This window comes from Nansenia antarctica, assembly GCF_963989245.1.
Source record: "Nansenia antarctica genome assembly, chromosome: 1".
NCBI lineage: Eukaryota > Metazoa > Chordata > Actinopteri > Argentiniformes > Microstomatidae > Nansenia > Nansenia antarctica.
Window position 1 is genome coordinate 56192754 of NC_137674.1, and position 27323 is coordinate 56220076.

At 43.3% G+C, this 27323-nt stretch overlaps 1 protein-coding gene across 1 annotated transcript in view; it reads right to left on the reverse strand.

The window, feature by feature from the left end:
- The window catches only part of cdc42bpb (CDC42 binding protein kinase beta (DMPK-like)), a 117589-nt gene that overhangs the window by 70950 nt on the left and 19316 nt on the right, over positions 1-27323 (reverse strand). Inside the window, exons 2-4 of the mRNA XM_080545671.1 lie at positions 19796-19887; positions 5723-5806; positions 2057-2152 (exon numbers count right to left, since the gene is read on the reverse strand). Of these exons, the coding sequence (XP_080401797.1) occupies positions 2057-2152; positions 5723-5806; positions 19796-19887 (272 nt within the window). The remainder of the gene's footprint in view (positions 1-2056; positions 2153-5722; positions 5807-19795; positions 19888-27323) is intronic.

The window sequence follows — 27323 nt, forward strand, 5'->3', positions numbered from 1 at the left end:
TCTGACAGTTAAAGTAGAGATTATCAGAATTCAATGTTTTCTTTTTTCAGATTGGTTTCACCATTTATAAATAAATGGCAACCTTCTTTATACATAGTCCCCTTATTTCAGGGAACCAGTAGTATTGGAAAATTGGCTTGACAGGTGTTTCTGGTTAGTCAGGTGTGTTCAGTCACATAATTTGTGCAGGCATAAGTGAGGTGTCAACGTCTAGTATTGACTCTAGGCTTTATGTTTCCCTTTGCAGGCTGCTATTAGTGTCATGAAGACCAAAGAGTTGTCACTACAAGTCAAGGAAACCATTATTGGGCTAAGAAATCTGAAATAAACTATTATAAACATATCCAAAAACTTAGGCTTGTCAACAACATCAGTTTGAAACATCATTCAAAAGAAGAAAAACACCTCAATAATCTCAAATGGCCTGGGTAGACATTTTGACGGAAACCCTCAAAATGACTGTCCCACAGAACAGCAACATTCTCCAGGATGTAGGCATGAATGTATCAGAGACTACCATCCACAGAAGACTTCACCAGCAGAACTACAGAGGCTACACGGCAAGGTGTTAACTACTAGTTAGCAACAGAAAACGGAGGGCCAGATTACAGTTTGCTAAAAGGTACTCGCCCTGTGATGTACCCTGTCCTGGTGCATGCTGACTGTAATGTAGCTCCATGTGCTTTTAACCCTGTAATGTGCATGTTGCTTGTAAGGCGTTTGTATTGTACTATGTTCGGCTTTGATGTCTGTGCCTCTATGTAATATGTGTGTTGCTTTTATGCCTGCCTAACCAGTACTTGATTTGTTGATTTTAATTGTTTTTATTGTTTTAGGTTTCCAAGTGCCAACTGAACATCTGGCCAGGGACTACGGACTTAAACTAACCTTATTGGCTAACTCCGGCATATTGCATTTGTGTCTCATATTTTAATATGCACGGTCCCTGTGAAATAAACAATAAAACTAAACTAAACTAAAACCTAAAAGAGCCTGCAGGGTTCTTATTATTGTGGACAGATGAGACAAAAACTAACATGTACCGGATTGAACACATAAATAAATAAGTGTAAGATGTGTTGAGGAAAAAAAGGGACTGTCCAAAATCCCTGGCATACCACCTCATCTGTGAAATGTGGTGGAGAGGGTGTTATGGATGTGGCATGTATGGCTGATACTGCCTCACTTGTTGTAATTGATTCTGTCAGCAGCTGAATGAATTCTGAAGTGTACATCTTGTCTGCTGAAGTCTACCCCCAAACAATTAGGGAGTTTTTCAGGGTAAAAAAGGGGAAGAGAATCTCCAGATTTAAATCCAATTGAACATTCATTTCATTTGCTGAAGACGGAAATCTGTTCGCATGTCCCTATAAGGCAAAACGACCTCAAAACAAACAACAACTGAAGATGGCTGCAGTACAGTCTTGGCAGGGCATTAACAGAGAATATACCCAGCATCTGGTGGGTCAATGAGTTGCAGACATCAGACAGTTATTGCATGATTGTCGACCAAATACTAAACATCAGTACTTTATTTGGACATGGATATTATTTTCCCAGTACTTTTGGGGGGAGTGAAATAGGGGGAGTTTTTTTTATAGAGTAAAATAAAATAAAATAAATTATTTCAAAATAGTGAAACCAATCTGAAAAAATAAAACATTGAATTAAAGGTGAGAATCTCTACTTTAACCTCATAGTAAGTGCTTGATTTAAAATACAAACTGTTGGGAGTATAGAGCTAAAAGAAGACAAAATGATTCCTCTTTTCAACATTTGGAAGTATGTCAAGTTTGTTATTTGGTCATTCAGTCTATTCTATGGTTTGTTGCAAGTTGTTCGCACCAAATATTTGTGAATTGTACAGTAGTGTTGATGTTTAGTGTGTAAAACATTTGTTTTATTCTGTCTAGGGAGGTACATGAGTGTCAAATGGAGTAGTATGATTGTGTTGGTGTGTATTGTGTTGATGTGTATGATTGTGTTGGTGTGTATTGTGTTGGTGTGTATGATTGTGTTGGTGTGTATTGTGTTAGAGATGTGTAGAGGCTCTTACCAGGTAGTTGTCGTCCTGGAAGGCGTAGTGTAGCGTGGTGATCCACTGGCAGTCTCCATTCACTAGGACGTTCCTCTCCTCCCGGAAACAGGCCGTCTGGAGGGGTCAATGTGACAGGTCACTTCAGAAGTAGACAGTACTGACAGGACATCTTCACGGGAAGGGTCACCAACCACACTAGTCACACAAATCAGTGGCAAAAATGTTAGAATTGACCGGCGAACGTGACGTCCATGAACGTCTCGCTCTCTCCATTCCTCAACCTCTTCATTCAAGAAGACTCCCTTTGACCTGCGGTGTGGAGGCTTAGCAGTAACGTGGCTGACAGTTACACACACATACCATATTTATCTCACTACAAAGGTCCCCGGTCTGCTGCCTGGATCTGTCTTTCCTTGTGTCTGTTTCCCTTTCTCTTTATCAACTAAACTATAATAATAAATATAATCAGCTGATTAATTGTCCATGGAATACGAAAGCAGAGTGGGGACCACCCAAAATAAGCACCTGAACATGCAATGTTTTTTTACAATGACATCCCGATCCAGTCTTTTCCATCTGACAATGCCAAACATGTGTCCATCTGTAGACAGTTGGAATTAGGGATAGATGGTTACCAATTTTTTAAACCGAGAAATCGTTAAAATAACCACAGTTTTTCAGTTAACTGGGATCCAAAATTAGATTGTTTAGCTGCCAATTTCAAATAATGGAGCCCTATACTATACGACTACAATACATTCATGTTGAAAACACTGTGAAAGAAACGGAAGCACGGTCGCAACAAAATTTGTCTACTTCATAGTTTCACAAATATAAGTGGTCGTTGGAATGCCATTTCTTTTCAATACATTATTTGTGCATTTAAGACATAAGACATTAGAGAGACCATAAGGAAATTCAACCAGCACACATCATTCACATCAGCAGCGCTAACTTCAAAGAGACAAAGCAGAGATTCCTTATTTGACAGCATGGAGACAACACAGCACTGGGAGTCTGTCCAACCAGAATAATGCCAGCAGTGAATACGCAAGCCGTATTCCATCCATTAATACACAGCTTAATGCACACACACCGGTAAGCCTACCTGGCTTCTGTGATTGGCTTTGGCTGCGGGTCCCGAAACTAGTAATAGTTGACAGGTTTCATGATTTACCTCCGATAGTCACTTAGTTAATCTCCTTCCATATGATCCTTGATCCAATGCGCCATCCAATGTTGTTTCTTGTAATGTGTTTTTTTGTTGACAAAATATAGTGACTAACTGGAAACAAACGTCAAGTCCCTGACAGAATGAGGACGGCCTTGTTTGCTATTGTCTGACGCGCTACCAAAATAGTGAAAATACATCCGTGATCAGACTTAGCTGAGGTGCTGGAGCTGAAGAGTATCAAATGTAATGAAAAGAAGCAGCATCCGCACACTCAAAACAGTGCAAAAATCTGTGTTTTATTGCGCAAGCTTTCTGTCTTTCTTAGACCTTCTTCAGGCATACGCGCTACCAAAAACGATTTGTATTGTATCTGGTCTGCAATGTACCCTATCACAGTGGGCCTGAAAGTTGCATCGAGAATAGTCTATTTAGCTCGTAGCCTGCTGCTCTCTTTTTTTTTTAGGGACCATCTCGCTTCCCTAACAGTGTTGCCAGATGGGGTTGATTTCCAGCCAACCACAGTCTAAAAACCTCCGATTGTGATCATAAGTAGCCCAATTGGGCAGGAATACGGCCAGTCGGGCAACACTGTTCCCTAATTCTCCATTCTGTTCCCTAATTCTCCGTCACGTGACATGTCTTTTTAGAAAGTTAAGTTATTGACAAATTACATTGTTTACAAAAATCACTTTATACATGATTCATGACGTTGTGATTAAATGTTAAAAAATAATCAAAATAATCAAATAAAAAATCTGGTTTAATGACTGTTTTGATAAAAACCGTAGCTATTTTTAGAAACCGTGGTTTTCATTTTTTTTTTTTCAACCCTACCGTACAGTAGACTAATCAGCCCCACCCCCTGCCATTCCCACTGCAGTGAGGGATTGTGGGATTACTGACCATTACAGACAAAAACTCCAAGAGTGTGGCTGTGTTCGGAATGGCATACTAATCATACTAGATATGACGTAGATCTGAGTATGCGTGTTGTGTTGCCAAAATTGTGGAGGTCTTGCATTGAAGGATCAGTTGAAGGATAAAAATAATAATATTTACCACATGACTTGGGATTCATATCTGCTTTCAAACTCATGAATTAGACCTCTCAATACATCAAACTTGTCCCTGTCAGCATTTGAAACAGTCTCTTTCCTGTACTTGCCTTCACTGTCAAGCAGAAGTGTCAGCTGTCCAATAGCTACCATGAGCTCATCCTTGCATTCACCAATAGTCAAATTACCTTGCTGGAACCTGAGGGAGGGGAACTGTAAACATTTTCCAGTGTCACGCATGTTGGCTAGGAAACACTGGAAACGCTCTGTGCACGGTCGCAACAAGCAGATATGTTTTAGGTCACTGTTATCACTTGTAGCCACTTGAATTTGAATGGCAGGTAATAGCCTCCATATTTTCAACAGAGTCGCTTGTCTCCATGCAGACCACCTAATGTTGTGAAACTTTAGCCTACTACTTTCACAAAGGAAATGCCATTCTCATCACATATCTTCTTTAGTTGTTCTGTTGTTTTTGCACCCCCTTTCTGTAAATAAAATCTTAACAACTTGACAACCATGCGATCAGCTGACTGGAGGGTGTGAGCGGTACACAGAATACACACAAGGGAATCCCCAATCGTCGCCGCTAAAGGTTTAACACCTTGCTTGAAAAAAACCATCTACTTAATCAAGAACGATGGATAAAAGTTACATGATTAACAACTAATTGACATTAACACATTTGTCATCTTGCAAGTGATGTACTGTATGTAGAAAATCGGAATGTTTCCGTAACGTTATTTTGAGCATGCATTGGGTTATGTTAGATCTGAAATAATCTCAGACACTAAGAATGAAAGTTTCACCTCTCTAACCCTAACCATGTCTATGTTAAAATTTGAAACATGTATATGTTTCAGTTGTGGTCCTCTGTGGCTCAGTTGGTAGAGCATGGTGCTAACAACGTTTAGGTTGTGGGTTCAGTTCCCGCTGGGAAAATGTATGCACTCACTGCAATGTAAGTCGCTTTGAATAAAAGCGTCAGTTAAATGGCATATATTTATATTTATTATTATTCTCTCTCTCACACACACACACACACACACACACACACACAGACACACACACGGTCTGAGCGCATGTAGGAAAATGTGGAGATGGGAGGGTAGGGGCAGTTGAGAAACAGGCTACATGTTCTAGTTGAATGAGTAATGCTGCATAGTGTTGCAAGCATTTACAAAAATGAACCACCCAAAAAAGCACTTATGAGGATTACGATATGTGATTAGGGCCTGTAATTCCATGAATGTAGTGAACTTTCACTTCCTTCCTGTGTGAAAACCAAGAGCTCTACCCCTTACAAGGGTAGTGGATACAGAACAGGGCCGAACAATCAGCCATCAGAAGAGAAGAAATTCCTAATTACACATAAGAAACAGTGGGGGGGGTGTCATGCAAATAAGACATTATTATTGTTCCATTAATGGTGGAATTTCAACGTGCTATCCTCACCTCCGCTCTCTTGAGCATCTCCCACTTATTCAGGATCTTCATGGCATACACACGCTCTGTGTTTTTCATCTTCACCACTGCAACCTAGAGAGAAAGAGAGGGATACACAGAGAGAAAACTAATGAATATCAGGAAGTGCATAATTTGGACCTTTCATTCCATAACAGATTCTCTGTGTAAGAGAGAGAGGAAGTCCATTAATTCACAATTTAACATTCACAGAGACGCAATTAAGAGACTGAGAAGCGCAGCATCTTCCTTATTGATGTTTTTCTCCCCTCCTCTTGGCCTACTTACTGTAAGCCTGTCTCTCCCGACGGAGTCTGAGCTTTCTGAACCACTGGTTTGATCCCTCGTCTACCAAAATCCAAAAAGTGTTTAGAATGGAATCACAAGGCCAGGTTCATAGGCACAGATAGTAGAGATTGGTTTTGAAGATGCTACTTCATTCTACACGTATTTGATTTCCTTTTACTTTCCCTTCCCAAAATGCAGGCCTTCTGGCACACTGTAAACTGTTCCGGAGGATGCCTAGTATCACTTGCAGCTACAGTACTGCATTTGTGGTGACATGTTGACAAACACAAGGCAAAAACCTTACTTTGCATTACAAAAAAAAAATAAACGAGGAATTTGCTCAATGTGTTTTGTTGAAGAGGAGGGAAATGCACTACCTCCGGGTGTGTTGGTTTTAGGGTGCTCTGGCCTGGACCTCCTTCCAGCAAAAAAAAGCACATTCAGTGTTCGCCCATTCGGTGTGAAAAGACTGAATGTTTACCGAATACAATACTTTTTTTTATGACGTGTTCACACAGTGCAAGCAATCCATGCTGTTCTGTGAATGAAACGAGCATTGAGTGATGACTGCCTACTGCCAAGTCATATAACTAAAGCAAACATGTCGGCAGTTTGGCATCTGTTCTCTGAACGACAACGAGAGGCATGTTCCGACATTGACTTCCGTTTTCGTGACTTCAAAATAAAAGTGTGAGCTAAGCGTTGTTGAAAATCAATGAAACATCGCTAGTCAACTAACACAGCTTGTTTTGTGAGCCTGCTAACAATGTAAAGTAGTGTTATAGTTAACTAGGTAGCAGTGGGTATTACTCACCGAATCCATTGCATTGCAATATTTTTGCTTGGCTAGCGACAAAAAACGAGCTGCTATCGGGAGCCAGTGCAGGGTGTGAAGGAGGGGGGTAACATGAGAACATTTTGGGAGGTTGAACACCAGATGGGCAGCAGCATTCTGGATGAGCTGCAGAGGTCTGATGGCGGAGGTAAATGTACAATATTCTGCATTGTTTGGGATATTTTGAACAGTTTTAAGTCCTGACATGGCTATTTTGCCTGAAAGTGGACATAGAACGTTCAACTCGTGCCCATAGAGATAGTATTGCGGCCAGAACGTTTAACCACGCTAGCTATAGAGATCTACAGTACTAGCTATAGAGATCTAGAGTACTAGCTACATAGATCTACAGTACTAGCTAGAGATCTACAGCCCCTGCTCATCGACGGAGAGAGCGTGGAGAGAGTCTCAGCCCTCCGATTCCTGGGGGTGCACATACAGGATGACCTGTCCTGGAAGAACAACACAGCAGCCACCATCAAGAAGACACAACAGCGGCTCTACTTCCTGAGAGTCCTCAGGAAGGAACACAACAAGCAGGAGATACTGGTGGCCTTCTACCGCGGCGGAGTGGAGAGCATCCTCACCTACGGCATCTGCAACTGGTTCTCCAGCTGCACAACCGCGGAGAGAAATGCGCTACAGAGAGTCGTGAGAACAGCCCAGAAGATCACCGGCGCCCCCCTCCCCTCTCTGGAAGAGCTGTACAACACACGCTGTCTCAGGAAGGCCTCCAAGATCTCCAGAGACCCAACCCACCCTGGGTACGAACACTTTGCCCGGCTGCCCTCGAAAAGGCGGTACAGGACCATGGCCGCAAGGACAAACAGACTGAAGCACAGCTTCTACCCCAGGGCCATCCAGGCCCTGAACACAGCAAAGACCTAGGTTCTGGGCCCTGGACAGTCTGGACGGATTGATGGCAGCTGCTGGATTGAAAAAATCTGGTGTAGTGCTGAGGCACAAATATGTAAATTTCAAGCCTGCAAACTGCGACACTTTAAATGAATGTGCAATAACACTATGTGCAATATGACAACCCTAGTCGTCTATCTGTACAGTATAGTATAGTGGATAGTGTACATAGCCTTTATTTATGTAAACCAGCTCCTTTCCCTTCTTGTTTTTTTAGTTTTTTTTTTCTTTCCTAGCACCAGGGGTTTCCTAACCCCTCCTAAATTTCGTTGTTTGGTACCTGTACTATAGCAAGGACAATAAAGACCATTCATTCATTCATTCATAGTAGCTACAGAGATCTACAGTACTAGCTATAGAGATCTACAGTACTAGCTACAGAGATCTACAGTACTAGCTATAGAGATCTACAGTACTAGCTATAGAGATCTACAGTACTAGCTAATATGTTTTAAGTAATAGCGTACATCTGAGACGAGATGTCCATTAGCCAGCTGCTTTGTTCAGCAATCAGGAAACGGAGGCTATGAGGCAATGGCACATGATAAAGTATTAACCTGGTCTAACTATGTGTGCGTGTGTATTGCCTCAGCAGGACGAGACAAGATGCCCACCCACGCATGCACGCGCATGCACGCACAGGGAGGAACACAGACATACACACACACGCATATATACACACACACACACACAGAGAAGCAGGGAAGCACACATGCAGGAGCGTGCGCGCTTCTCACACACACACACACACAGACAAATAGGCATAATATACACAAACTGTACACAACAGACACAAACCGACAGAGATACAGGGCACTAAACACACTCAAGAGACACATTAGAAAAGACTGGAATCCAGATAGATCCACAACCACACATACTCGTACATAAACACACACTCATATACACTCACACACTCTCTCTCTCACACACACACACACACACACACACACACACACACACACACACACCTCCTTATCAGAGCAGCCCTCCTAGCCACACCAGATAACTGACCTCATTACAAAAACAAACCAAACCCTTGGTGCTCCGAATCCCTCTTTTTCCCCTCCCTCACTCCCTCACTCCCTCACTCCCTCGCCCTCTATCCTCCTCTCCTTTTTTAGACACAGCGTTTCGACAGAGGCAGTCAGACTGACCTGATTTTGCACCAGGAGGGACATGGTGGGAGGCATGTGGTGGCCGGGGGTGGGCTTTCACACGCGTGCATGCATGTGTAAACCTGATGAGCTCTCCATGTACGTGACTTGGTGTGATGACCCAGTGTGTACGTGAGAGAGAGAAACACACACGCACGCATACACACACTACATATCTGACAGTACAGTGGTACATATCCACGGCTGTAATATTGCGTTCATGTGTACCAGGGCCTATGAGTAGACGGAGGCGGGGGTTGGATGACAGTCATCCAATCAGTTCTGTTGGACTGCATCACTGTCAATGACTGACAGCGTGGACGGAGAGGGGAGCAGAGAGCCTCCATTGGCTCCACTGGCCCAAGTTAATGATTTGTAAACAGGACAAAGTCATGCATTAGCAGTGCCGGTGATTCCCATACAGCAGCAGGCTCTAGCTCCTAGCGCTGTTCAACAGAAGGCCCTCGCATGAGAGGGAGAGGGGAACCTTGGGAGTTGTAGGGATGAAGTCAAATGGGCAATATTGAACAACAGGACTGATGAGGGCATAATGGAATCAACAAATCCACAAATTGTCTCATAACAAATCCACTGCTGTTTGGTCAAAGTTAACGGCTACCTCAAACGCATCCAGCACTTCTCCACCCTCCTGTCGATTAAAGTCTTCTCCCCTTTCCCTCTTCTCCCTCAGACAACGTCCATCTTCCTTTCTATATGACAACCCTAGTTGACTATCTGTGCAGTATAGTACAGTGGATTGTGTACATAGCCTTTATTGATGTAAACCAGCTCCTTACCTTCTTGTGATTTTATGCTTTTTCTAAAATGTGTTTTTTTCCCCTTTCCTAACACCAGGGGAGCCACCCCTCCTACATTTCGTTGTTTGGTACCTGTACTGTAGCAATGACAAATAAAGTCCATTCCATTCCATTTTGTCTCCTACCCTCCAACTTCTCTCAATCCTCCACTTTCTCCTTCCCTTTCTCTTCAATCTGTGACCATATCGCTTTCTCTTATAGCCTTTTTCATTGATGTTGATGCTTTATTATACTCAGAAAAATATCAATACATTTGTGCCTGTTTATTCATGATCAATCTCTCTCTACCTCTCTTTATCAGTCTCCTCCTCTCCCATTACTTGCCCTCTCTTGCTCCTACCACACAGGGGTGGGTTTCAGAGGGAGGATGGCACAGGGAAGGGGGAGGGGGGCAAGGTCTGTTTGGCAGTTGACATAGGTGCAAGCCCAGGCCCAGCCTCTGGAACCCTATGTACCAGAGTGGGGCCGGCTCTCCAGCGGTCCCTCAAACTCTCTTTCTCCCCAGAAAAGGACTTGAGGGAGTAGTGGACAGCAAGATGGAGAGAGAAAAGAAAGAGGTTGAGAGAGGGTGAGAGTGAGAGAGGTGGGGTTAGGAGGGAGGATGGGGGAGAGAGAGAGAGAGAGGGAGACACTATCCATTATAAACAGGAAATGCAGCCCCAACACTTATCTGGAAACACATCCTGTCAGTGGAGAGCCCACAGGAAGCTGGGGAGGGAGGAGAGGCGGAGTCCACAGCGGCTACGGGATGTACACGCTCGCAAGCAGACAAACTCACACACGCACATACTAATGAAACTGTTACAACGCCCTTTCTCCTGTGTGAGAATATGTGTGTGTGTGTGTGTGTGTGTGTGTGAGTGTGTAAGAGACGGTGTGACACTCCCATAAAACAAATAGGGAGGGGCAAATTAACTAAAGACGTGTGCTTGCATGTGTTTTTTGGGAGTGGGGATGGTGGCCTATTTGTGTCATCTGTCAAAGGGAGACATAGGGCAATTCCATTTTTCTCTGCCTACGCATAAAATAAAAAAAAGGCCATATACTTGACTAAAACGCTACAAAAACACAGTCAACAGGCCCATGCAAACTCAAACTAGCGATAATAAAGACTATTTTCACTGGATTATCTTAAACAGTGCATATTTTTTGCAGTGTCACCACCCTTAAGATGGCACCCGTTAATCCAAACAAACCACATCCTAGGAGGCAGTCTGAGTGCTGAGAGCGAGAGCTAGCTGACCCAGCCCAGTGTGTGAAGCAGCATATTATATGTTGAGCAATCAGAGTGCTGAGAGCCAGAGCTAGCAGACCCAGCCCAGTGTGTGAAGCAGCATATTATATGTTGAGGGGAACACTATTTTTGTCAGAGTTTCCTCTTGGATATGGTACTCCTTTCCTGTGTGTTTTCCTGGAAGCTAGGGCTGTCCGGACCGCTTTCCTGTGCCACCAACACCACGGCTGGGCTCAGGGTTGTGTGTGTACACAGTTTCTTGTTTTCATTTAAAATGTATTGAATTAAAATAATTTGCCATCAATCCACACACAATAACTCAGAATGACAAAACGAAAAAGAATACTTTTCTAATTTCAGTAAATATATTAAAATTGAAATACAGAAATACCTATGTACATACGTATTCAGACCCTTTGCTATGACACACACTTAAAATAAGCTAAAATGCAAAAATTTCATCAATAAAACACTCATCAAACGTGTTTTTTGCTTTGTCATTCTTGGGTATTATGTGTGGATTGATGGCAAATTCTTTTAATTTAATCAATTTTAAATTGAGTTTATAACACAAAATGTGGAAAAGGGGAAGGGGTCTGAAAAATACTTTCCGAAGGCACTGCTTGTGTGTGTGCGTGTGTGCGTGTGTGTGTGTGTGTGTGTGTGTGTGTGTGTGTGTGTGTGTGTTGGGTTCCAAGAGGTGAGTACGGAGTTCAGAGGCCACAGCTGAGGTGTCGCTGAAAAGGTCTAAACACTAGGTATGTCAAGCCTACCTGTAGGTCTAAAGACTAGGTATGTCAACCCTACCTGTAGGTCTAAAGACTAAGTATGTCCCAGGTATGGGTATGTGTAATATAAGCACACAAAGGCCTGGTGACAGCAGGCGGCACAGAGGAAAATCTTGCACGCACGCACACAGCTGATGTGCTATGGGAGCTATCTGTCTCCATCTGTGGGCCAGAGGAGCTAATGGGCTAGCCATTGATTAACTTGGCACCTCATTGATTAGTTGCGCTTCATTAAGTGAAAGTCCATCACCTCGTCAGACCCCAATCAGTTCACCAATGGGGAAACGTTTCTGAGTGTTACTTCAGGTAAACTGACTTCACACCAATCCCCGTCTTAATGTCCCATGATGATTTATGCCAACAGTTAATAAGTACTGAAAGTACTAGCCTGCGCACGTGCACACACGCACACAGGCACACCCGTCACACAGGCACACACAGACACAGAGCAAAACATTATGACCACTAACAGGTGAAATGAATAACATTGATTATCTTGTTACCATGGCACCTGTCAAGGGGTGGGATATATTAGGCTGCAAGTGAACAGTCAGTTTTTGACTGTGTGTTGGATGCAGGAGAAATGGACAGGAATAAAGACCTGAGCCACTTTGATATGGGCCAAATTGTTATGGTAAATTGTTATATTAGGCAGGTGGTCAAACTGTTTTGACTCATCAGTGTGTGTGTGTGTGTGTGTGTGTGTGTGTGTGTGTGTGTGTGTGTGTGTGTGTGTGTGTGTATAGACCAGGGCTCGACAGTGCGACTGTTTTGGTCGCATTTGCGAGTGAATATATTTCTGTGCGACTTGGAAATACATTCAATAGCACCAGTGTGACTAAAAGACTGCTGAACTACTGTCATGCGCAGTCAATCTTATGTGTATAAGCGATGAGGGAATGAAAACAGTGAACAGAAACGCGTGTCGCAGAAATGCTTCACGCGTGTCCTATATGCGCTTAAAATGCGCATAATGGGTATATGGGATACATCTCTCATAGCTTAAGTGCATTTTTACTTTCATTTCTTCCTCTCCTATTCTATACTAGTCCTCAAGCCTAAAGGCCGATTTAAGCTTCTGCGTTGAATTTACGCGTGTAGCCTACGTAGCCTACGTAAGGGGTCTCCAAGTTTATAGTTCTACGTTCTAGTTCTACGTTCTACGCGGACCGTGTCGCGTTGGTCGGTGTACTCATAGCGGCATAGAAACATATGCTTTTCTTATTCTATCTTGTTAACGGTTAACCGCTTCCTGGTGGATGAAACTCCCGTTGACAGCGGGGGGGGGGGGAGAGACAAGTTCTTCCCGGGAATTCGCTCCTAGCTGTGTCGATCGTGATAGGAGTGTCGTATCGACACCATTCAAATGGTTTCAGATTCCCTGTCCTCTCCCCTATCCGGACACGTTTGAATTGTTATCCTAACCCACGGTAAACCACAGTTATTAACCCGCAAAGGGTGCCTCCGGGCACCGTGTTTGTCCGTGAATAACACCGGCTATGAAGGTGGTAGGGCGATGCATAATAGTGATGAAAAAACGTATTTGATCACCCAACGAACAGCCATGGGGCTCCCTGTAACTAATCATTTATTTCTAAATAAACAGGATTGTACATCTCGTAAATGTGAATCACGCTCCTTATAGGAAGGCTGTGCCTGACGCTTCCATAGGGCGCTCTACTCAAAGCGGCATAATAGCGATTTTTTTTTGTTATGCTTGTTGTAAATAAAAGTTATATGATGCATTGAAATGACATTAAACTAAGATAATACGATGGTTATCATAATTTTTCAAATCTTTATTAATAAGTAATTACAAAAGTAAATGACATTTCTGTCATGGCTTCCGCATTTTGGCCGACGAGAGTCGGAATCTTGTCGGAATCATGTGCTACCAAGCAGACCAATCACAGAGCTTACGGTTGCGTAGAAACTGACGCGTTCTTAAATTTTTGGAGATGTGCGCGTCAACCCTCTCCGTAGGCAACGCAAGGCCACGCGGGCCTACGCAAGCTTCGCCGTAGCCTACGGCGTAGATTTTACGCAGAAGTTTAAATCGGCCTTTAGATAGACTGATATATATAGACTATATATACATTGAGTTTTGACAATGTAACTTCAGTTTTGAACACTGCAACTTAGCAATCGGGAAAACATTTTATTTCCTTCCATATGATCCTTCATCCAATGCGCCATTCCAATGTTATTGCGCGAGCTTTCGGTCTTTCATAGACCTTCTTCAGGCATACGCACTACGAAAAACTATTCATATTGTATCCTACAGACCGTTACCTGAAATGGTCTGCAATGTACCCCACAGTGGGCCTGAAAGTTGCATCAAGACTAGTCTATTTAGTTCATAAGGCTATTCTAGTTTTTTTGGCGAAAAAAACAAGCTTGTTCACCTTTGCAGTCTTCAGAAGGGCTCGTAACTTTGTTAGAAATTTTGCCAGAGTTTCTTGTAGCCTTCTCCTTGATGGTGGAAGTGAACTATCTTGATTCTGACATCCTTGTGTAGATGAACCCATGGTTTTTAACACCAGACACAACAGCCACCGCAGTCAGATACTTTAGAAGGCATGGAGTTACTTCAGAATATATAGTTCAACTATGTGGAATTAAAGGGGGGAGCACCTTGCTGAGAACATATTTAGGAAAAAATATATTTCGAGGAACACCAAAAATTAGGGGAATCGGCTGCTGGATTTTCTGGGAAGGATTTAAAATAGAGATGTGTCACAGACAGCATTGTAGCCCTTCAAAAAGAACATCAAGGTAATCTTTAAGAAATGATGTGTTCAGATAATGGATATAAAATCCAATGTTCAAGTCAACTAGGGACCTACTAAAATATGTTTTAGTACGAAAAAAATTAAGTATTAAACCAGTAAAGCTTAGGCTTGGGGGTTTGCAAGTGAGCTGTATACTGATTGGCTCGATTGAAACTGTGATGTTGTTGTTTGATCATTAATTGTTTGGGAATTGTGTCCCATAGCTGAAGAGCAAGTGAAGGAGTTAAAATGGAGGAGACAGTAGACTCTGACATTGTGGGGACAGAACGCATCTGCAGCGATGTAGAGACATGTACAGCACATTCCTCACGTAAACAACTGATCCATCATGCACGCCCTGATTTGTCCAGGCACAAAAATGGCACAGCCCTGCCAGACCAACACCCCTGAGGGAGCACGGAGAGAGGAGGAAGCAGGGAGGAGAGGGAGCTCACAAGTACTCCTTCAGAGGAAGAGGTAACAGTGGAAGGGTGGCTCAAGGTGAAAGAGTTTGAGAGGATCTTAAACTGTTGTTCTGTTCAACTTTCCTTTAGCGGTGCCATTTAGTATTACTTTTTGGCTGAGAATTCAGTAGAGCCAGTTACATCTAAGGAAATGTCAGGAGCACAGAGTAATTAAGTATTGTTGGGTTAGACATAATACAGACACCTAACTAAAGATGCACCACTCCCATAATCAGTATCGACTGATGCCTGCACAGCTGAGACAATACACCAAGGCGGTTACTAGGGATGCTCCGATCTGGATTTTTGGGGCCGATACCGATCACCGATTTTTTTTTCCAAGATCAACCGATACCGATTTTTTTTTTAAATACATAACTGTAGGCCTACTGACTGGTGGATCAAATCCACCTGTGTTCCTGCCCTTGGAATCCTCACTCAAGTCCACCTGTGTCATCCAATCAATGTTCCCCCTGCCCCCTGAATAGGCCCTCAAAATAATTATTCAGTATATATATATATAGCCTACTTCAATATACAGTATATCAGACAAATGCTAAATGACACATTTAATTTGAATGTAACCTCTTTTAATTAACAATAGGCTATACAAGTTGCCAACATCTTGGTAAAAAAAGGAAAACAAATTGGGACATTATATGAAAATATGTATGGAAGTCTCATATCACTTGAACTTCACTCTAAGCATGGAGGGCAAATGCCTACATACAGTAAGATAAATAATAATAAATAAAATATCTGAACCTCAGTCCCAACTCTACATTCAGATTTTCAATGAAATGTGTAAATACAAATGAACAATAAATGTGAAAGAACAAAGATGGAACAGAACAAACAGAATGTGAAAGAACAAAGGTAGCCTAATTTCTACAAATATTAAAATGAATGCCAGACCCAGTCCTATGCTAAATCCTATACTCTAAATACAGAACTTCACTCTGTAAGCATGGAGGGTAAATTCATCTTTATGAAAATCAGCATCTCTGCATTCTTTGATGATAGTCTATTTCTTTTCTCATCAATAATGTGTGCCGCTGTGCTGAACAGACGCTCGCTGTTAACACTTGTGCAGGGTGCGCCAAGATACACACGTGCAACCTCGGCAAGCGCTGGAAAACGGTCCTTATTGACCTGCCAGAAAGCCAAAGGTGGTGCGCTTCGTGCTATCGGTGCCTCACAGAGATAGAATTTAGTCTGCAAGTTTGCAGAATCACAGCTGTCGGGCGCACCCTGTTCCTCCTGAGTATTCAATATTTCGGAATACATGGCCTGCAACGACCCTGCTCGGGCCACTTTGCGGGGAGGCTCTGTGTGCGTTTCTTCGCCTGTCCGTGGTGGGTCTAAGTCTGAAGACACTGTAGGGACAAACGGGGCCAATCATTTAAACGCAGGCCTAACAGTTCTGTACTCGTTATACAGTATACGACAAATTAAACGTTCTATTCTACACAACAGTTCTAACCTGCTTTTGTGGCCAGGACACCGGAAAGCAATGTGCGTGCATGGGTCTTGCAAGCATCGTTTGTGAAGTAACGGTCCTTGTACCTTTCATGACAAAATAAATCATTAGCCTGACATTTATTTATTTGCGGTAAACCTACAGAAAAAAATAGGCTATAAAATAGCCTATGTTACTCACCTGGGATCAAGTACTGTAGCCAGGACGTAGAGAGGCTCAGATTCGATGAGGCTGAATCGCTTTCGGAGAGCTTCCAAAAGTGTTTCTTTCGCCGTCTTAACACCCTGGTCAGTTTCAGCACTTGTCTGGAGCAGACGGGTCAGTGCCATGATGGCTGGAATAACATCCGCTGCCGACGCTGTTGATGAACTGATGTCTCGTGTAAGCTCCTCGAATGGTGTAAGTAGTGACACTATATTTTCCATCAGTTTCCACTGACTGGCGTTGTAGGTGCATGGCAAATCGTAGTCGGCTGCATAGGACAGCAACACGCGTTTCTGCTCGAGGAGACTCTGTAGCATATAAAAAGAGCTATTCCACCTCGTTTCTACATCTTGTTGCAATCTATGCAGAGGTTGACCAAGCTGTTTCTGTATGTCTTGAAGACGCGAATAAGACACAGACGAATGTTTAAAATGTCCGACAATTCGTCTCCCCATAGCCAGTATGTCACGGATGGCACGCTGTGACAACAGTCCCTCTTTCACGACAAGTTGCAGGCTGTGTGCCATGCAGCCTAAGCTGGGTAGACCAGCATCTCTCATGCCCTTTGCCATATTTTGGGCATTGTCCCGAAGTATCACATGCACTCTGTCTTTCGGGATGTTCCATGACTCCAACATAGTGTTGAATGCACCTGCCAACGCCGCAGCCGTGTGTGAACCTGAAAACTCTTGGGAGTGTAGAACCGCCTGCTTCAGTTCAAAGTTTTCGTTGATCCATTGTGCGGTAAGACTCAGCATGGACATCGGTGACACACTTGAACTCCAAATATCCGAGGTAAAACTAATAGCAGTTACGTTGCTTTGTAGAAGGGTGTTAATGTTGTTATATACGGTCTGGTATAACTCGGGCAAAGCGACGTCGGTGAAGTACTTGCGTCCGGGTATTTTGTACCGCGGATCCAAATGGGTTAACAGCCGTGTGAAACCCGCATCCTGTACCACTGATAGTGGCTGTTCATCTAGCCCAATAAATTCCATTACTGCCTTTGTTATGTCTTTTGCTTTTTTACTATCGCTACGGTATGGCTCGCTGCTTTGAAACGCTGCCAAAACTGTGGGCTGTTTTAGCTTCATAGACGGGCCCGCTGCTGCTGATGTTGCAGCAGCCTTTATCTTCTCATATTCACGAAACTCCGTTACATGACGATTCGTCAAATGTCGTATAAGGTTTGTCGTATTGTACGACTTACTTGACTGTCCTCCACGAGAGATGTCTTGTTTGCAGACGTTGCATATAGCATTTTTCGGATCTTTGGGGGACACTGTGAAAAACTGCCAAACTGACGACATGGCCATGCACGTGTCTGACAGCGGATCCTTCCGCTGCCGCATCGCATTCGCGACTGACGGATCCTTCCGCTGCCGCATTCGCACGTCGGAAAAGTAGAGCAATGCAAAAAAGATCGGTTTTTGCGATCGGCCATTTTTGCCGATCACCGATCGAGTCATTTGGAGTGAAATCGGCCGATTTAAATCGGTGGCCGATAAATCGGAGCATCCCTAGCGGTTACAACAATAACAATCATGTCTGTGATCTGGAATTACTTCCCGCTTGAGACAGACACCCGTAAAACTGCTTGTTGCAAATTTTGCAAGGCGGTGTGCAAGGGGTGGCTCTAAAAGAATACTAATAATTTAAGAGTCTTTTATTGGATGGGGACACGGTATCAGCCGATACTCAAAGTTCAGTACTCAAAATGGCTATCCACAATGAAAATGTGGTCGGGGCATCCCTAAACCTAACCTACTCCTTATCTGTTGAGGGTGAAAACAGCGATGAAGGGTGAAAACAGAGTAACTTTCAGTGTTTCCTCTACATGCATTTCATCGTGGCGGGCCGCCACGATGGAATTTCCTCCGCCACCATGCAGATTTCTCAAAAAAAAAAAAAAAAAAAGTTCTCCAAAAAAAAAAAAAAAAAAAAAAAAAAATTTTAGCTGATTAAAATATATCTGATCCTAGATCAGCGCTATAATGGATGTTGACTAAAAGTGCACCTAAATCCACGCCCATCTCTCTCTAACCGCTGATCCAAAATCAGATTAATGACATTCAGTTGACGACGTGACACAAGGGCTCCTGATTGGTCTAAATGTGAACTGTGGTATTATTGTTATTGTGTACAGGCCACCGTAGTGACATCCGGGGGGTATTCCATCAACATCGCTAAAGGGAAAATCCAGGTTTAGTCTGATAAATCTCGCGAGAGTTCTTACAAATATCCAGGCATGCTTGAGTGTGTTGTTGACAATCGTTCATGTCCTTCATTAAACGTTTAGCTTTGTCATTTGATACGCCGCCTACGACTACCATCTCTCTGCACTACAGTAAACAGTTAATCAGTAACGTTAGCCGCTTTTGTGCTCATGTAGGCCTACTTCGTATTATATTATAGCTGATGATCTTTGTGTGTGTATGTGACTGTCAGTCACAAGTTTATATTCTGTATATTCATTATTTATTTTTTTTGGCCATCCTCTAGTTTTGGCTGTGATTAGAGAAAAAAAAAAAAAAAAAAAAAAAAAAAAAACAACGCTGTTTTGAGCGCGCGTGCGCGTTTCATGCGCGTGCACGCGAAAAAATCGCGCGCGCTACGCGCGCGGTCACGGCCACCCGCCACCATTGGAAAAATTCCTGGAGGAAACACTAAACATTTTAATTCATATCACATTCTGTGGGGCAATGCCGACGGACTTCAATGGGGCATTCCGGTTAACTAGGTTAACATGTGTGTTGCGCTCATCTACCCTGCGCAGGGGTTCACACCATGTTTTGATCGGGTCTTCTGATCAAAGGCGTATGAGCCAAAATGGTTAACTCACTGATGGCCCAAAGTGACATATCTTTTTTGGGGAGGGTAGGGTATACATATGAATCTGTGATCATGAGTCTTTATATGAGTATTTTTATGACATGTTAAAAGTCAAACTAATGATAGCAGGTAACCAAGCTGGTTAAGTGGCAAGTCTGCCCTTTAGAGGTCATGCATGTAGCCTTCACTAATGCAATGTGTAAACCCCCAAAAAGATATGACTCAAATGACAGATTGACAAAGCTACAGTACATTCAAAGGGTGACGGGCAGTTTTACCTCTCCGAAGGCGCCCCTGCCGATCACCTTAAGCATCTCAAAGTCGTCCCTGTGCAGACGCATCTCCTTCACTGTGGTGGTGAACGGCTTCACTGTAAGAAGAAATAAGACAGTTAGTTAGATTGATTATCAACACATTGGGTCTTATTCATTATTGTGTTTTTAAATCACTGTATACTTGTTCTTATGAAACACTACTATGTTTTTAGGGCATTTCTGCTTTATTGGGATAGAGACAGTAGAGACTGACAGTAATGAGAGAGAGGAGGTATGACATGCAGGATATGTTGATGGACGGAATCGAACCAGGGACCCTGCTATGACATGGCTGACGCCTTAAGGCCAATGCACACAGCGTGCGATTTCTGTTGCGCGACAACAGTCCATTTTGTATCATGACAAAATGAATGGAATCGAATTTTCGCCGTGCGATTAAAATCGGGGCGGTGTGTGTTGAGATGCGATGTTCTCATAGACTTCCATTCAAACTTCAAAATGGAATGTTGACGTGCAACAGAAATCGCACGCTGTGTGCATTGGCCTTTAGTTCCCATTTTTCTGGCACATTTGAGTTTGAAGTCATTTGTGGACAGTTCCCTGCCAAACCTGAAGGGTCTCTGCTGTAGATCGAGGAAATCTCCTAATGTAAATATAGCTGAAAGAGCTTACTTAAAGTAGGCTTAGGATAGTTGAAAAAGTAACATTTGAATTAAAACAAGGGTTTGAATTGAGTTGGGGTTACTATGGGCATTCACCATCAGCTTCATGTGATGAAGGTCCAGTGAACTGACTTTAAGCGTGCCTCTAATTGGCAATTGCCTTCTAAACAAGTCGGGGAAATTAAAATGATTGCAGGGTCAACGGATTCCCTCACTATTACCATCAGCATGGGTTGCTGTGGCCCGTGTTTTGAGAGTTGTATAGCATACCGTATTTTCCGGACTATAAGTCACACTTTTTTTTCATAGCTTGGCTGGTCCTGCAACTTAGTCAGGTGCGACTTATATATAAAAATATATATAATTTCATACTGACTGACAAACCAAGGAGTAAACATTACCGTCTACAGCCGCGAGAGGGTGCTCTGGGCCGCTCTGGGCTTGTGACAACTATATGCTGCTCCTGTACCACTGAAGAAATTAACTGAAACGTTAACGGGAGCTTGGTGAACTTGCTTACCGGTAACTTCCTTGTTGTACTCGCTGGCTTGTTATGTTAATTTAGCCTATTCAGCCTGTTCTTTATGCTATTGTGTAGTAGAATAACTGTTAATGTTTTTATTTAATTAAATTTTAGCTTAGATTTTAGGGTTTTAAATACTTTTAGGGTTTGGGCCTGTTTGATTTCTTCAGGGAGTTTGTTCCAGGAGCATGCAGCAGTGACTGAAAGCTGCTGCACCGTGTTTTGTTTTCACTCTTGGAATGATCAGTTGATTAGTCGCAGCTGACCTTAGGGGCCTTGCTGGAATATAGGGTGGGATGAGATCTTATATGTATTTTGGTCCAAGACCATTTTGTGATTTGTATGCAATGGAGTACTTTGAATTAAATTCTCTGAGACTAGCAGCCAGTGTAGGGATCTCAGGATTGGTGTAATGTGTTCGAACTTTGTTCGTTTGTTCTTTTTTGTTAGGACCTAGCTACATTACCTGGAAACTAGCAAAGGACCGATATGGCTATTTAGTTTGGAAATGTTTGTGGAAGCATGTACACGGAAATGAGCCGGTCAGCACGTTGTATTCACTAATCCTACAGTTTCAAACAAATCCCCCATTCCAAAAACAAAACTCAGACAAGGCTGTCTCAGCAGGTGCACTACACCGTCACAGACTGCCAATGCATCACAAGTAAGATTCAGCATGGCTACATAGTGACATTTTCAAGGGGGATAACTAGGGATGCCCCGATACCATTTTTTGCCACCGATACCGATAATCTATGAGCAATATCGGCCGATCAAATAATAGCCTAATACTAATAGGCTAATAAGAAAACGAAAATTAGTGTAGGAGACATTTAGCTAACATTTAGAGCATCCGATAAAGCAAGGCATAGGTCTACATGTTTTAATAGCCTTTTAACAAATCTCCACAAACTTCTTGATAGGCTGGCCGAGTTGTCTGTATTCTGTAATCTAGAATATGCTAGGGCAGAACGCTTGAAGTGGCCAACGACGGGTCTCCCTGTAGCTATGATATCACTTATGCTGCGCTGTGACAGCACTCCATCGTGGACAGCCAGCTGAAGCGTGTGGGCCATACATCCCTGACTTGGTAATCCCGCGTCTTGCATTGACTTGAGAATGTTTCGGTTATTATCTCTGAGTATGACATGCACACGCTTGGGTCTCTATAGTGGTTTGTCTTAGCGGGCGTTTCTCTGCCATTTGCTTCTCATTCTCCATGGTCAACTTTTCAAACTCGTTCATGGTCCGCGACGTGATGCAACTTCAAGTGCCTTACAAGGTATTTTATCCTTGCACAAATTGCAGATGGCATATATGGTATCTGTCTCACACACTTTATAGTAGCCTACTTCCACACAGTTATGTTTGTATTTCTATTCTAAACATCTTCTATTTATCTTCTTTTTATTTACAAAATGCCAACTTGCCAGATAGGAAAAACAGGAAACAATTAACGTATCTGCAACTCCTGCTCATGCTCAACTCTCCCGGTGCATACTGGGAACTGGAGTCCTAATGTTATAAACACAACACCACACACACCGCTGACACATTTTAGTCTAACAAGCATACGAGAGTTTAGGTTAATGAGTATGCGACAATGAACTGGCTCACGTTGTTTGCGTCATTGATCGGTTGCCGTGATCGGCGACAAGAAAGCATTATCGGATTTCCCCGATCACATATTTTTACTGATTATCGGCCGATTCCGATTGATAGCCGATCGATTGGGGCATCCCTGGGGATAACCCACATATTGCAGCTTTAACTAGCATCGAGCATAGACATATGAAGCACAGACAGTTATATGAAGCATACACAGTTATGAGGTGGTGTGGCCAACAGACCTCACAATAGCAACAGTCTGTGTTCACTGTACCCCATGTCTCTACCCCTCCCCCCCCTTTACCAGGCTCCGCAGGGGGGCTGGCGTGGATCCAAACAAGGCCTGTGTGAGCTGGAGCTGCTCTCCTCACCATATGAGGACATGCAGACGGTCTCCCTGCGCATGAAGGGCGTTTATCACTCCCCAGGCTTTTACTTTAAACACAGGAGGGCCCAACCTGCCCCTTGGGCTGCTTCCATTCAGAGAGACAAGAGAGGCGTGTGCCGCCTCTCTGGAGGGGACTGGGGGGAGGGACCCGCCTCAGCTGCTGTCACCCGGGCAGATCCTTCACAGGACCCGTACCATGACATGGCAGGTTTACGACTGGAAAGGAGCAAACGAAAGGGTCGCTATACACATTGGCAATGGCAACACTAAAAGTTGAATACGTGTGGCGTGCTAAAACCACTAGCCTACAATTAACAATACTGGTGTCCTCGAGAGCATCGGGCATCCCATGTGGAAGAGCCAACCCTTGATAACAAGCGTCTATGCCAGAAAAGCCCCCTTTAAGTCAAAGACCAGGCTTTCATATTTTGTATGGCTGGGGGGGGTTCATTTGTGTAATCTGATAATCCTCTCAGCCTAAATAACATGCCATTTCTGTCATTCACACAAGCATTGTCTTCTCAATTACAATAAACTCCCATCACCGGCAATCTGAATGATTATGTACTGGAACACCAGTAGCAGCTTTGTCTGGAGATGTATTAGTGTGTCCGTTAATAGAAACACTGTGCCAATGCAAATTCCACGCCCCCATCTCAATGACTGATAAGACTGGGACTTATTGGTACAGACTAGAGAGACAACATTTCTGCCCAACAACCAATAATGTTGAGTCCAGGATTGGCACTCTGAGAATCATTGCCAGTCATAATGTCACTAAATGGAATAGTTCCAAGCCACTTAGGCTTATTGCTTTTTCCATATCAATATTGAAAGGTCTGATTCTCATCAAGAGTTCTTTAGTTCCTGGGGCACTTGGTGGCATAACAGACTTATGTCATCCCTTCTCTCTCTCTCACCCATCCTTCCTGTCAAAATCTCTACTATCTCTATCACAATAAAAAGAAAAATATGGAATAATTCTGCCTTGAATTCAGACTACAGATGGAATACAAAAGGTTTAACATGAGTTTCAAATGGAAAACATGTTTCTTGGAACCAGCCACTGCAGTTCTCCCCGTTGCCACATGGTATAGCCGGCTTCAACATCTCACGGCAGGACTGCTCCCCTGGCTACTTCCTTTGGTGAACACATCTGCCAAATGGGAGGCAGGAGGGAGGCCTGCTGCTCTGACAGCTGCTTTAGGCTCTCTTACAGAGCTGGAGGGCATCCTGTTTGGCACACGGCTGAGTGCCACTTGGAGAGGGGGCCCATGGCAGTGACAGAGGCGTCAGCTGTTCACGGCGATGGAAAAGAGGAACCATTGTCTTTCAATCAAACAGATTAGCCTAAATGGATGCATTCATGTCCATGCAATGGTGATGTGTGCTTCAGTTGTGGAAAATGATAAAGAAGAAGCTTGTATTTCTATATTTTATTTTATTTCTGTTCAGAAAAAAACTAACATTGTGTTTAAGGTGCTGGAGTAATAGAAGTCAAGAAGACTTGTGGAGATGGATGGCAAAAAGTCTGCCAGTGCTGTCCGACCTCAGAGCAATGACATAATAGTGATGTGAATAGCAGTGACAGCTTCAACATGGCATAGATTCCATCGCGGGCAGCACGATTCAGAGTTTGACCTTGACGGATGTGCAGTGCTACGCAAAGTGAACTCAATAATCTACAGTAGGAAATCTCACCCCCAACAGTAGAGGCCAGGCTGTATCCATCATCATTACCACGGCATGGGTCTTCAAAACAGAAAGCTCCATCACGATCTGTCATTTTGAGGATAGACTATTGTCATGGAATAGGATCATCGCCCATTGAAACATACAAATAGCTTGTTATACCCTGAGTCAAAAAATATTTTGCTAAATTGCCTCATCTTTAGTTTCTTCTTTACTTTATCTTGTTAATCCTTGTCTGAGTGTGAATTCACTTATTTGTCTTACCACTGGACAGAATGCCAATAAAAGAGGACTTCCTCCAATCACAAGGTGAGAAATTTCCTTTGTTTACCTCTACATAATGGGCAGCGACCAGCGGCACACACTCTCCCCTAACTGAATCTGGACATGGTCCAGCAACACTTCTCCCTGAATCAGTCATATAAACATGCATCTTGAAAACAGCCGTTTCCCCTGATGCTCAGTGCACAGTATTACAGCCAGCCAGTAAGGACACACTATAGCAGGGAGAATAGGGCTCACTGTTTCCTGCAGCCATTACAATTACACCCCCAGCTCAAACACGGTGGCTTTGGAATAAAACGTTATTCATAACTAACTGAATGTTTGCAACTGAGAGGGGACAAGAACGCCCCTCTTGTCCCAAGCTCACCCGAGTGAAAAGGCAGTGGTCGTTTGTACTTAACACTGCCCACACTGTTTCTCTGCCCAGGCTGGGTCAGTGTGGATGGACACTAGGGCACCATCGTTGGCTTGGGGCTGGGACAATGTTTTTGACCCTGTTGTGCATTGAGACAACTCCTGAGGACAGGGTCAGGGTTAGAATTGGCTGTTTGTTGAAAGATGTGTGGGAGGGGGGATGCATTATGCTGGGAAGCCCACACTTAAGAGGGAAAGTCCCAGGCACTGAGATATAAAAACAAATTAATTCAGATAAAGGTTGTGGTTTACCTCAGCCCAACACGTCTCACAATCCATCATGTATCTGCTCTGGTGACTGATGCCAAATTAAATGGATGCTAAATCTCATGTTGACCACGACTAACCCTATCTTATAGACAAAATATAATAGAATGTAAGGAGCTGTTCTCACTAATTACTACAAACCGCATTTCTACTTCAGGGAAGTTCAGTGTAAAAGGACCAATGAAGTTCAAAATGTGAAATACATTATTGCATATCAGAGTCTATACTTTGGGGAAATTAAGTCAGAAATACATTTCTATACCATCTTCCATTATAAAAATAGGGATAAGGAAAGGAATTGACTTCTGGTCAAATATATGGAAAAAAACATCGACCAGAAAAAGTATTTAAAAAGGTGTTAAAAAGGTAACGTCATTAAAGTTCAAGTATAGACCTCGGTCAACTTATATTTTGTTTTGAAGAAATGGCTTCTGTAAGTATAAGAATCATTGCCTAGTCTCCGGATCACTGCTACCAAAAACCAACATAAATAAGATAGGGTATCTGTTGATGTCATGCTGAGCACAGTGATAAATGTTGACGATGATTGACAGGTATGATGACGAAGGTAGGGATTCAATGGAGAGGAGCTCTGGGTCTGTGAGTCAGGAGAATCAGAGTTGACGTGCCAGCATTGGGAAAATCTATTATTCTTGAGTGGATGATACAGACGTCATATACAGACGACAGATGCCTTCCGAGGGCAAGGGTGCAGCGTAGGACACAAAATATTTGTTTTACATTATAAACCGATACTATTAATTTCGGCTCCACTAATGGCCTCTGTTATACTGTGTACCACAAAAGACATCTGAGGACTTAACATGTGAATTATATTGTCTGGTTCCTCAGATCTCTAGACTCAGTGTTGCCTCCTGGAATTTTTACAATGGTGGCGGGTAGTGCTGACCGCGCGCGCGCGCCCGCGATTTTTTCGCGTGCACGCGCATGAAACGCGCACGCGCGCTCAAAACAACGACGTAATTTCAGCCAAAACTCGAGGATGGCCCCAAAAAATAAAATGTTTTCCTGTACTTCTCCCGTGTGTCTCTTATTGTCTGTGTCTGCATGTTTTTCCAGCATGTAATTCCGTTGTCAATAAAAACAAAAACACTGATCTGACGGGTTTTTTCACAACGTTATTACTTGTCACTTTAAGCCCAGGAGGGAGTTAGCGATTAGCGATGTTTAGCTTAGCTTAGTTTAACAGAAGTATCTTCACTTTTAACATGACTTCCCGTGGTCGTAGAGGGCTGGTCGACGGCTTAAAATGACCCTGTAGACCTGTAGACCTTATCCAGCTATAGTCTTGTGTTTCTACCCCGGGCATAGCCGGTGTTATTCACGGACAAACACTCCTGTTAGAGTGGTTCTAGTACACTGGACATAGGTAACACATAGAGAGGCTTCTCCTCTCTCTCTCCATCCTACACTACACTACACTACGCATCCTATACTACACTACACTACGCTAGCTCGCGGTGTTCGGGTGACAGCCAGGGCGCGTTCGTAAATACGCTCTGGAAATCTGATCAGCACTCACGGAATGCCTCTTGTCCAATCAAATGACTTGGTCCCTTTATGACGTTGAACCCAGTGTGCGCTCCGGGGCTCTCAGAGCGAATTTACGAACGCAGCCTCAAGTTCAATACTCGCGACACACACGGACTGGTCCAGTTTCAGCGCTTGTGG